Source organism: Vollenhovia emeryi, unplaced genomic scaffold (genome assembly GCF_000949405.1).
Source record: "Vollenhovia emeryi isolate VEMERY1.0 unplaced genomic scaffold, V.emery_V1.0 DF939287.1, whole genome shotgun sequence".
Lineage (NCBI taxonomy): Eukaryota > Metazoa > Arthropoda > Insecta > Hymenoptera > Formicidae > Vollenhovia > Vollenhovia emeryi.
The window spans coordinates 134,316-145,501 of NW_011967079.1; the positions used below are offsets into that span (position 1 = coordinate 134,316).

Here is an 11,186-nt window from a genome sequence, read left to right on the forward strand (position 1 = left end):
GGCGCGCGGCGGCTCGAGCCAGACGAGCGGCGAGCCGCGCCGTAGTCGAACGTGCGTCGCGTTGTCCTTCGAATTGCGGTACGAACGGCACGGAATTACGTGCGTGATCCTGTCGTTGACGTCTTCTTCGTTTCTTGTAGTGTGCACTTGGCGATGCGGAAAGAGAATGGCCGTGGAATGGCCGTCTACCGTAGAGGAGAGCCGCGAATTCGTCGATTGTCTTTTCCAACGGACGTGTGAATTTAAGTGCGCGCTTATTTTAGTGCCCTCGATTGGATACGCGTTTTCAAGATTCGCGGGTACACGTTAATCCGTGTGCACGAATTTAAAGTACCTTCGTTCACGTGTACCTGTGTATGTGACGTATCCGTGTGTGTGTGTGTGTGTGTGTGTGTGTGATACGTGCGCAAATATTTATGAAAATTTGATGAAAGTTTCTCCGTTTCTGCATATGTTGTTCGACATATGTACGCGCATAATTCCAGCGTTCCAAGTTTTATCCAGACTTTGTCACATAATTCTCAAAATATTTCCCTGTGAGGTATACGCGGGCTACACGTTTACGCGCGTCACATACACGGATATTCGCGTACACGTTCGCGGATTCGCGCAAGTACAGATCATTTTACCGGCTACGAAATATTTCGAGAGATATTTCGGATGATTGTCGAATACATAAGAATGGGCTGTGAACGAGCCTTAATGCGTGGTCTACAATGCGAGTCGCAGTCGTAAGAATAATCGACTGCGATTGGTCAATTTCGTCAGACACATAAGAATTGACCAATCATCGTAGTATCGCGGGGGCCGACGGTTATCGGCGCTGGTCTGTTCGTGAAGCATCGCGGTCATTCGATTGGCTCGCGTAAATCTGTGGCGTAAGTAATCCAGTAATTTCACCTTAAGCCTCCGCTACAATGATTCTCGGTTCTGTCTACAATGGTCGTACAGTTGTATCGATGGTCGCTTGAGCAGTCGCAAAGCAGTCGTAGTCGTAGTCGCTCGAATAGGTTCAATTCCTATTCCAACGACCACGACTGCGATTTATTGCCGTGACGGACCAATCAGAGAATAGTGTTATATGTCGTGTGTCATTATATGTCGAATATATCGTGGGAAAATACCTCAAAAACAGAAAATCGGTTTCAGTTATACTGCATCGATACGACCCAATCCATGACTCTACGATTCATGGGCGTATCCAGACTTTTGTCTAGGGGGGGGGGCAGAACAGGATTCACTCGTAGGTGAATTATGCAGCATAAATTAAACTACGTACTTATAAAAAAAATTTTTTTATTTATATAAAAATTAATTTTCTGGAGTCCTCGGCAAATCTATTAATTATATTATTCGTAATCTCAATGGGGATCTCATTGAGTCTAGGGGAGGGGGCAGCTGCCCCCCCTGCCCCCCTCTGGATACGCCCATGGCTCGTACTCTCCTGGAATTGCCCATTTCCTCTCCGAAGATCTCGGAATCGGTAACAGCTGGGGGAACCCGCGGTGTGTTCGCGCACGCTGATTGATTTAACAATCCAATTTTGTACTCACGACCACGATTTTTGCCCGCTCTTGCAAATCTTCTTTGCGACCACCGCAAAATAGGCAAGGAAAACGCGACGATCGCGGTTCGCGCATAATAACGGACTAGTGGCGCCACCTGGCGCGGGGGATTCAAACGCAATCGATAATACCAGAGAGAAACCCGAGAGCGGCACAGGAGTTTGACATCCATTTTTTTTACATCCACTTTTAGTTTAATATCAATGACGTAGTGTTGTAAGTTTTCGAAAAGAATATTATTCTATTTGTATTGACTTGCGTTGATTTCGTTTTGTGGTCAACATACATTCAAACATACTCAGATGCTTTATTTCACACAAGTAACAAATAACGTAAAAATGTAACACACTTACCTCACGTTTTTTCCGCTGTTGCCCGATGCCTGGCTGGGCCTGCTCCTCCTCCCAGATTTCCTTGTGGCACTTCACAAAACACTTCACTCGCGAAAATCATCGATCGCGCGAAATTTCGGACACTCCCGTACGCGACGTGAAATACCGCGAAACGCACGAAATATTATTAACAAATAGCGCGTGACTTTCCGTCATACAAATTACTCAAACAACTTGCATTTTTGATTCGGAAGAATGGATAAATCACTATTGAATTGGCGATATAAAACGCAACGCGAGCATCGGAAGCATAATCTGCGGTGAAGAAGTAGTTATTAGTTCGCAACGAAACGATATTTTACAATCTTTGTCATTCAATTTAATCCTCGAAATAAATTATGTGAGCAAAATTTCCAGCGATCAATAGTTGTTATTAATTGCGAAAGATTACACGAAATCGATAGATAATTAAAAGCGCGGTGCGTAAACGAGATGTAACCGCGACAAAGTACCACGATTTACATTTATATTTTACAATTAGATGAGTTAGTCTCGTGAAATATCTATGTACGTTGATAAAGAACCGTCGCCTCAACATACAATTCGTTTCTCATTATAAGTTGTATAAACTTAATAATTAATCGAGGAACGTTACTTGTTACTGATAAAGGTGTGCAAATCAATAGTGATTTATCCCTGCATTTATCGCGATCGAGTTTTGAAAACCGATAACGCAAAAGTATAATAACGTACGCGCGGAGCGACTCTCGCCACTGCTTGCCGGCTCGACGTTCGGCGAGCGAGTGACAGCGGCGGCGGCCTTCAGGTACACGCTGGCATGCAAAAACATCGTACGTCGCCGCGCCGAGAGAAAAACAACTACGAACGTTGAGAATTCGTTGTCCCGCCTACGAAATTGAAAATTACGTACTTAATATTCTACATTACTTTGTCTCGTGACTGTTACTACGTTTTGCGTATCATTCTGCGGACTTATTGGTATTGATTAAATTAACGATTAATTCTGTTCACTCGAGAAAATGTATCGGAACAAAAATCATGGGTAAGATTTAAAATGTACGTTCGATGATTATGGAAGTTTTTTTGATTTGCAGGAGATAAAATATTTGACTTTTAGCATTTAAAATAATTTATTTATCAATATGAACAAGAAGATGTTATGCAATAGACATCGACGAGCCACGGCCAATTGTCGTTAATAACGGTTAATCACTTTCGTCGCAACGCATGTGCACACGCGAGCTTACTTTCGCAGATTTGCGTGTAAATGATTGCGTATTAATGTTAACAAGAACATACGTCGCGCACCGTGCGTCGTCGATAATCCATTCGTAAGGCTAGAATACAAAATATCTTTCGAATTTTGCGCGAATCCAATCATTAGATTATCCACGTACTTATTCACGTAAAAAGTATCCATTTGTGAAGTCGAGAATCGCAAGGAACTTTCTCTCATTGTCAGTCCAATATACAGAATAAGTCGAGAGAGAGAGAGAGAGCAAAATTATGAAACATCTCCCTTGAAGATAAATACTGTCCCTTCGAGGAAGTTTAACTCTTTTGCTTCCAATGACTCATTTTGCATAATTTCCAATAAAATAACTCACGGTGGATGGAAAACTGTTCCTCATTTCACATTGTCACGACTTGATTTCATTATACATAACAAGCTTGATGATTTTTATATAATAATCTCCCTCTGTCATTTTGCTACAATATCCCGTAATTAGACAAATAGAAAAAAAATTAAGGCTCGCGTGTTGTTTTTCAAAATCCGATTAGATTTTGGCGGACTGAATATTCCGAATGACTCGCGTTAACTAGACTTGCATAGTAGGTGTTTGTTTACAGTATACAGTGTAAAGTATTGTCAGTGGACGGGTCATTCGTCATAGATCGTTGAAAATATTTGTTTTTGGCAGCTCTATCAGGTCGATTCAGGACACCGGTAATATGCAATAAAACTCCGAGTGTCAAAAGTCACGAATAGTTTGCAGATATAAGCGCGAGTATTTGTCAATATAAATTTCAATTGACTTGATACAATTAAATGCGAGCACTCGAAAGGGACAAAAAATTATTTCATAACTGTATATCGTGCAACAGTGAAAATTAGGGGGAGGGGATTGTCGCAAATTTCTTTTTTCCTAATTTTATTAGTCAAAATGAAGTTTCTCTCGCGACACATATAAATAATCAGCTCCGATTCGAGCCCCAAATATATTTTATTATATTTACAAATCACAATTATAAAAAATTTTCAAAAGGCATTTCATTGTTTGGAAAACAGACCGTCTTGAGTACCCGCTCTTTAGTATCGAGTATAAAAATCACATGAGATACTTTGCGTTAGGGATGTCCTGAGAGTAGCCCGGAGAAAGGCGATCCTGCGAGGGGGAGAAGGCGTGGAAATGGCGTGCAAAAAAATATTGTTTTTATTGGATAGAGAATAGGATAGTACTTGGACGATTCGTGCCCGTGGCCGAAGTCTCGACTGAGCGAAGTATCGAATGATTCATCCGACGTGCACGGATACGCCATTTGGCCCGCTAAAGCGTTTGCAATAGACGAACGTAATAATAATATAGCGCGGTAGCAACACTTTGTATTCCGCGATTTCGAGCTCTAAGAGAGCATCTTGTCCTCGGGAATAGTCGGACTGGTAACCGACGGAGCCGCGGATGAGCGCCTCATTGCCTCGGATTCCCGAAGAGCTTCGTCAAAACTCTGCGTCGAGCCGGACCTTGAAGGCACGACTTTTGTCTGCGAAAAGAGAATTGAATCCTTGAATAAAAGATAAAGAAATTTCATAAATTCCAACATGCAATAAAATTTACGCTATTTTATTTGAATCGTCTGTAAGTCTAGTTTATGTATATTTAAACAGCGCCAATTCCACGTTGCGGCAGAAAAGTGAAATGGATTTTGGCCTGGTTGACCACGACGACGACCACGACGACGACCACGATGACGACGTTTCTTTAAAAAATTACGTGAAAATTCAGACCCGTGGACTTTGCATTGCAATATCTCTACTCATGGGGCATGTAGGAGAAAAGTAAAAATACTTTTATTATGCAAATCGTACCCAAGCTATCGATTAAGCGCAGTCTCAACTTCGTCGGAACAGCCGTTGTTGAGATCCGAAATTCTGAGGGCCCGTCAACTCGTGTACTCGCGTAAACTTACACGGTCGGTCTCGCGCGCGCGGTGCTAGCTGCGCTTACACTTGGCGCGAGACACTACCGTGTCTCGTGATACGTGAAAATTGGGAATTTCAAAGACCACGCTTTCAGTGTGTATAAGACACAAAATAGGTCATTTGAAAGATAAAATTAATACAAATATTTGTTTAGTAAAATTATTCGATTTAATTTTAGTCACCTTGATGTTCTCGCAGGCGGATCCAACCCTTTCCTCCAGCGACCGGAAGCTGTCGGAATTGCGCATCTGGCCTAGTTTCATGGAGATACCGCTACCAAAACCACCTAAAATGCTAGTCGTCTTCTCCGCCGTGGACTTGAGTACAGATTCTGTCTTTTGGTATCTGATATCACAAAAAAGTGAATATTTAATCGTTAAAACAATTTATTATACATTAAAACAGTTTATATTAAATTTTTTTTTATTCTTAACACAGATTATCTTCTAGCAAGAATTGCGTAAATTAATTTCTAATCGGCACAAAGCTCGGGCATAAGATAAAGTTAGCGTTTATTGTGTTAAACTTTGGTTTTGTTTGAAGCAAATGTAAGGCGATATACTGTACTAATAGCGAATTCGTCGGCGGTTAAAATTATGAAAATTAAGTTCCCAATAAATGTGAGTTGTCTCTAAAACAAATTGTGTCTTTGCTTCGAGGGTGAATATATTACCAGAATTCGATGACTTGTTTCAAAAGCACTCTATGAATATATTAGATGTGCAAATTAATTCAGCCTTATATCAGCGTTTGGAGATTTAATATTTTTTGTCATTATGCGGTTTGCAAATGCGGCTCTATATGTTTTAAAAATACTATATGATTTAGAAAAGCAGACAGAACAAAGGCATCCGAAAAGCAGCATTTAAAGGAATGCATTTTTTTCAGATTTTCATTCAAACCGAATGTTGCTGAAATGATTTATTCTGCTCTGGATGAGAGCGATGCTTAAAATAGTTTTACAGTTTTGAGAACTAGGCGAATTATTTTGCAGTACAATGTCATACCGTAAATAGAGCAAAAAACCCATGTTTTGACCTGGAAAAAATTTTCTCATTCAGATTCAGATCTGTCGGATTCTCATTTATTTCGATTGTTGCAACATCTGATACCATTTCAAGACAGTAGAAGAGGTCGGAAAAAGTCTTGAAGACTCTATTGATTCAAACCGCGAAGTTTCTTCTACGAAGGTATTGTATTTGTCAGCTGTCCAATAAATAGGGCACCATTAGAGAAAATAATAGATTTAAATTAAAGCAGGAGAAACTATTATATATGAGCACTGCTAATATTATTTTAAACTGTATTCTCTTTAATAATTGATACAATTAATTAAGTAAACATTTCAGCTTTAATAAGTCTTATTCACAACTTATGCTATAGTTAGCCCTTCTCCCCCTCAATTTGCATTGCATTAAACGAGCTTAATATTCTTTTAGTATAATAGAGATTATTTCGAACATTAAACTTGTAGTTGACTTTTTTGTGAATAACCTTTGAATTTTGTGAAACAAGACACTGAAGTAATTTACACACCTAATAAATATCGAATAATGTGTTGTTAATACGATGTAGAATATCACTGCGAATCGGGTTGCGACGAGGGAAAAATGAGACACTATGTGCGTACTTACAATCTGTTAGCAGAGATTGTCCTGGTTAAGCGACCGAATGTCTCGCCGACGTTCTGATAACTGAGTAAGAACCCAACGAAAAGTGAAAAAATCAATGCTTCTACGTGTGTCTAAAGAGTAGAAGTGGAGTATCAACATAAAAAGAGTGATCATCGTCGCTGCTTCGTTAGAGAGGAAAGCAAAGAGATAAAAAAAATAAAAGAGATGAATAAGAAAATTAAGATTAGTAAAGAAATTAAAACTAAGATTAGTAAAGATAGTACAGAATAGTTTAAACAGTAAGAGATTTAGTAAGCGCGATTCACGTATTTTTCAAAGAGTACTGAATATTTCTTTAATGTGCAATACAATATTTCTCGCGAGTTTAAAAGTATTTTATTTAAATTATCTCGTAGATGCGGTGATCCTGTTATGATTTACATATCCACTTCTTCCTCATAAAATATAGTACAGTGCATAGAACATGTATAGTGTACATGTATGTGCAGAATATACGAACAGACCAAAGAAGCATGCGAAGCAAGCAAAGAAATAACAGGATACATACACATGACTCTCTTTAACGTTCTTGAGTCCCTGATTGACATCGTCGGTAAGCTCCTTCCAGACACTAATGCCAAGCTTCCTCTTCAGGTCCTGGGAAACCTTGATCTTGTTGGCGAGAACGTGTCTCAGAGTCTGTATCTCTTCTTCGACCTAGAATTGATTTTTATTATTCCTTTTCAGGATTTTCCTGGATTTCCGAGACTTACCTTCGCTAACTCGGCGCTCCATTCAGCCCTTTGTTGCTCCTGCTCCTCCAAGGAGAGTCCTTGAAGCTCGTTTGCCATGTTATCCGACGATGGCGACAGAGAGCCGGCCGAGTGGAGCGAGGCATCTTCACCTGGAACAAAAGAAAAAGGAAAAAAATTAGTCTTAAGGTATATAATACCATGACGGTCACGCTAACTGCTCGGGAGGATCAGTTTTCTTAGATTGTGACTTAATACATTAAAATTATTATGTTACATATGGAAAGATAACATATAGATACATGTCAAACTATTAAAATAATTTTCTGAACAAGTAAAATAAAAAATTATTATAATATCGAAATTGAAAATGAAAAATTAAAATTAGAAATAAAAATTAGAGTTCGAGATTGAAAATTAAATTTAAAAATTAAAATTGCACACATATTTAAATGACGTCAGAAAGATATCTTATTTAGCTCTTTAATCCAGAGCGGATAAAATTTATTTAATTATAGCGTATGTTTGTCTGCACAAAATGCAAATACGATCGACTATAATTAATTAATTACTCTCAGGAAGCAATTGCTTTTTCCGGCAAATGATTTTGATTGTTTCGCTGATTTCGTTATATTGCAGAGGAATGCGTGCAGTTGTGCAGTTTCAGCAGAGCGAGACGTCGCTCTAGAAAAATTCAAAGTATGTTTCCACGTCGTTGTACTCGATAGTGATTCCATGATCCGTTTTCGTGTACTTTCACGCGTCGAGAAGAAATAAATCGACGTCGAGGAGCTGCTAGACGTAACCACGAAATTTCTCATGTGAAAGTACACAATTATTATGCTAGAAATTAAATAATTAAGCACTCATTTAAGGAGCTACACCGGCGACAGGTGAAACAAGGCAATTTTTCCAGAATTTTTTCCACATAATTAATTATATGAATAAAAAATTGTAAACTGTCTCAGAAAACAAAAACAAAAGAAATTCCTTAAAGCAGAAAGATAAAACTAATTTAAAAAAAATGTTATTTTATTTAAAAAAATAGTTGGGTTTTTGAAGTATAATTTGCAAGTACTTAAATTACTTTTTTTTTAATTAGTCGTCATTGCTATGTTACAGCCTGATGAATGGGATAGGTTCTTCGCGTACAAAGCCAAAAAAAATCTCTTCTTATTTGTCTTATTTGAAAACAAAACCAAAAGAAATTTCTTAAAGTAAAATATAACACTAGGTCGTAGAATTTTTGTATGATTTATAGTTTTCTTTTTCATCATCAAAAATTAATGAAATTATACGAATTCAGAGATTCAGCGAAATCCGAAACGACTTCTCTTTACTTTTCGCAAATCAGAAGTATAAAAGCGGTGAAGCTTTTCTTCTCTTCTCTCAGCACCTTTCATCAGCTCGAGCAACTTCTTGTAATTCTCGCTGTTGCTGATCTTGGCGAGGTAAGGTTTGGAGAAGTCCTGGAAGATCACGCGGATCGACCGCTTCTTCCTCTTACGGCTTCCTTCTAGTGATTCTCCCTGAATTTCCGTCGCGACGGACAGGTCGTCTCCACGATCGTCCACGACAATCTCGTCGATCTCCCCGTTGGAGCCGCGCCAGCAGTGAACCACCAGCTCGTCCACTTCTTCGTCCAGTTCGTCGATGTCGTCGAAGCTCGGCGTCGTTGTCAGTTTCGAGTAATACGCGTCCTCCTCGTACTCCAGCGACTCAAACTCGCGTTCATTCTCACTCGGGCAATTCTCCTCGCTATGTTCCTGGCAGACTTTCCCGCGCGGTTGGCTAGTTTTTGGATCTACAGATTGTTCAGGATTTGCCATGTTGTCTCTCATGATCTGCCCTCAGAAGATATGAAAACTTGCTGCAAAATTCGTCTCCAAAGTCTTGATCTGAGAAGGATACGTAGCAGAAAATTGGTTGAAGAGGATAAGCTTCGGAGTAATTCAGTATGATCTTCGTGATCTTCTTTGAGAGAAACTCTTTTTAAATTCTCGACAATTCAAAAGATCAACTGATCTAAGAGGAACGTCAGAAAGTTTTTGTTGAAATCTTCAATAAATAATAATAGATCGAAGGATATTTCGAACCAATTCTTCTTCTTTTTAATAGTATGTGTCCACAATATTATCTTCGGACAAGTAGGCACTAAGACGCGCCGCGTAATTACTTTTTGGGGGAGACAAATAAGCTAGGACTAGACCAGGATTTGAACCTAGGACCTTTCGCTTGCCGAGCTCTTTCTACTGAGCTATCCAGGCCCACACTCGATACTCTTCTCGCTTGCCTGCTCGATTTCACCGAATAAAGTAGGAACAATGCTAGCAGTGCGATTCCAGAACGATGCTTGGTATCCCACAGCGAGCTAGTTTGAGATCTTCAAAATGTTGCTCCACTGTCATCCAAAATTTGTCCTCGGAAATATATTTCGTAAATAAAGAGATTCATCTATGATTTAATTTAATATGTTGCACAGATCACAATTTCACGATTTAGGATCGATGAAGAAGTGACTGTTAAAAATTACAGAGACACGTGTCTTCTCACGCCATCCCGGCGGAAACAGATGGTTTCAGCGTCTATCACAAATCTATCACATTTAATCGCTCACGTCTCGCCAAGAGCGCGCGAATTATACGGAATTCAAAAGTGCTAACTTAAAAGCGCGTGCGATCAGCTTTCGTTCCTGACAGGATCGATTTCCAGATCTACGTCGCGATGCATGATTTAACGACTGTATGCAATCCGTGCGTTCGCGATGGCTCGGCGAAATACGACCACGTGCACTGACGTGTGCACATACGACTAACAGCTGTGTGCCTCGAGAGCCTTGATGCCGACGTCGCTGATCGCCAGGATACCACCGCGTTTCTAAGAAATCGAGACGCTGCTCTCGCTCTACCTTAGCGGGAAACGAAGAGCGAGAGGGCGAGCGGAAGGGGCAGGAGAGGGGGAAAGAAAAAAAGAGTGGAAAAGGAAAGGAGGGAACGGACAGGTGGCCTTGGTTCTTCATCATGAAATAGAACTTGGTATTGTGATTTTACGGATTGGAAATCCACAATGAAGAAGAAAAAAAAAGAGGAATTTCAGTAGCGGCGAGATAAATCTACCATAGAATGCACAGACGAAGAAATAAATGTCACTGTTAATTAATTAATTAAAGTTGAACGAAGCGCGCAAAGGACCGATTTGAATCTCGCCTACTTGTTCCTTGTCACTCTTTAACATCGAGAGTTTGCAATAAATCGACCATTTTTTTAAATTAACTTAGAGCAGCAGCAATATTAATCATTGTCGCTCGAGTTTAGTTACGTTCTCGTTCGGTCGCAGTGACTGTAGTCTTCCTACGGTATACAGGGCGTTTCAAAGGCGGAGGCCAACGTTCGTTTAAGAGACGATTGGGACCAAGAAACAGGGGAAAAAGGTCTGTACAAACCGAAGAGGAAATCGCTGACTAAAATCTTGTACACCAATGCCCACTAATGCCCAGTGGGCATTACTTTATCTTATTTCAGCTTATTTTACCTTATTTTATCTTTATAATGCTCCAGCAAGGCCTAATGCCCAAACTAATGCCCAAAAAATGCCTAGTAATGTCACAAATCTGTACACCACAATGCCCTCAGCCGTTTCCCCCTCGGTACAAACGTTTGTCCGGAAATGCGTTCTTTTCGAGTTATTGCTAGTTTTATGTT

The 11,186-nt window shown here is 39.8% G+C and overlaps 1 protein-coding gene across 2 annotated transcripts; it reads right to left on the bottom strand.

The window, feature by feature from the left end:
* Positions 1 to 3,029: 3,029 nt before the first annotated feature.
* On the bottom strand, positions 3,030 to 10,298 carry LOC105559180 (tumor protein D52). Of its 2 annotated transcripts, XM_012007281.1 has the most exons (6): positions 8,882 to 10,298; positions 7,507 to 7,637; positions 7,302 to 7,450; positions 6,755 to 6,814; positions 5,303 to 5,465; positions 3,030 to 4,681 (listed from the first exon to the last, which is right to left on the bottom strand). In XM_012007281.1, the coding sequence occupies exons 1-6, from the start codon at positions 9,324 to 9,326 to the stop codon at positions 4,544 to 4,546; spliced, it is 1,086 nt and encodes a 361-aa protein (XP_011862671.1). In that variant the 5' UTR covers positions 9,327 to 10,298; the 3' UTR covers positions 3,030 to 4,543. The 2 variants fall into 2 exon arrangements, with proteins under 2 accessions (XP_011862671.1, XP_011862672.1); XM_012007282.1 differs by lacking the exon at positions 6,755 to 6,814 and having other exon boundaries at positions 8,882 to 10,290.
* Between the last annotated feature and the right edge of the window lie 888 nt (positions 10,299 to 11,186).

Coding starts and splice junctions, on each gene's coding strand:
- LOC105559180 (XM_012007281.1), bottom strand. CDS start 9,326: ATGAGAGACAACATGGCAAATCCTGAACAATCTGTAGATCCAAAAACT. Junction 7,451..7,506: donor GGAGCGCCGAGTTAGCGAAG/GTAAGTCTCGGA, acceptor AATCAATTCTAG/GTCGAAGAAGAGATACAGAC. Junction 4,682..5,302: donor CCGCCTGCGAGAACATCAAG/GTGACTAAAATT, acceptor CTCTTTTCGCAG/ACAAAAGTCGTGCCTTCAAG.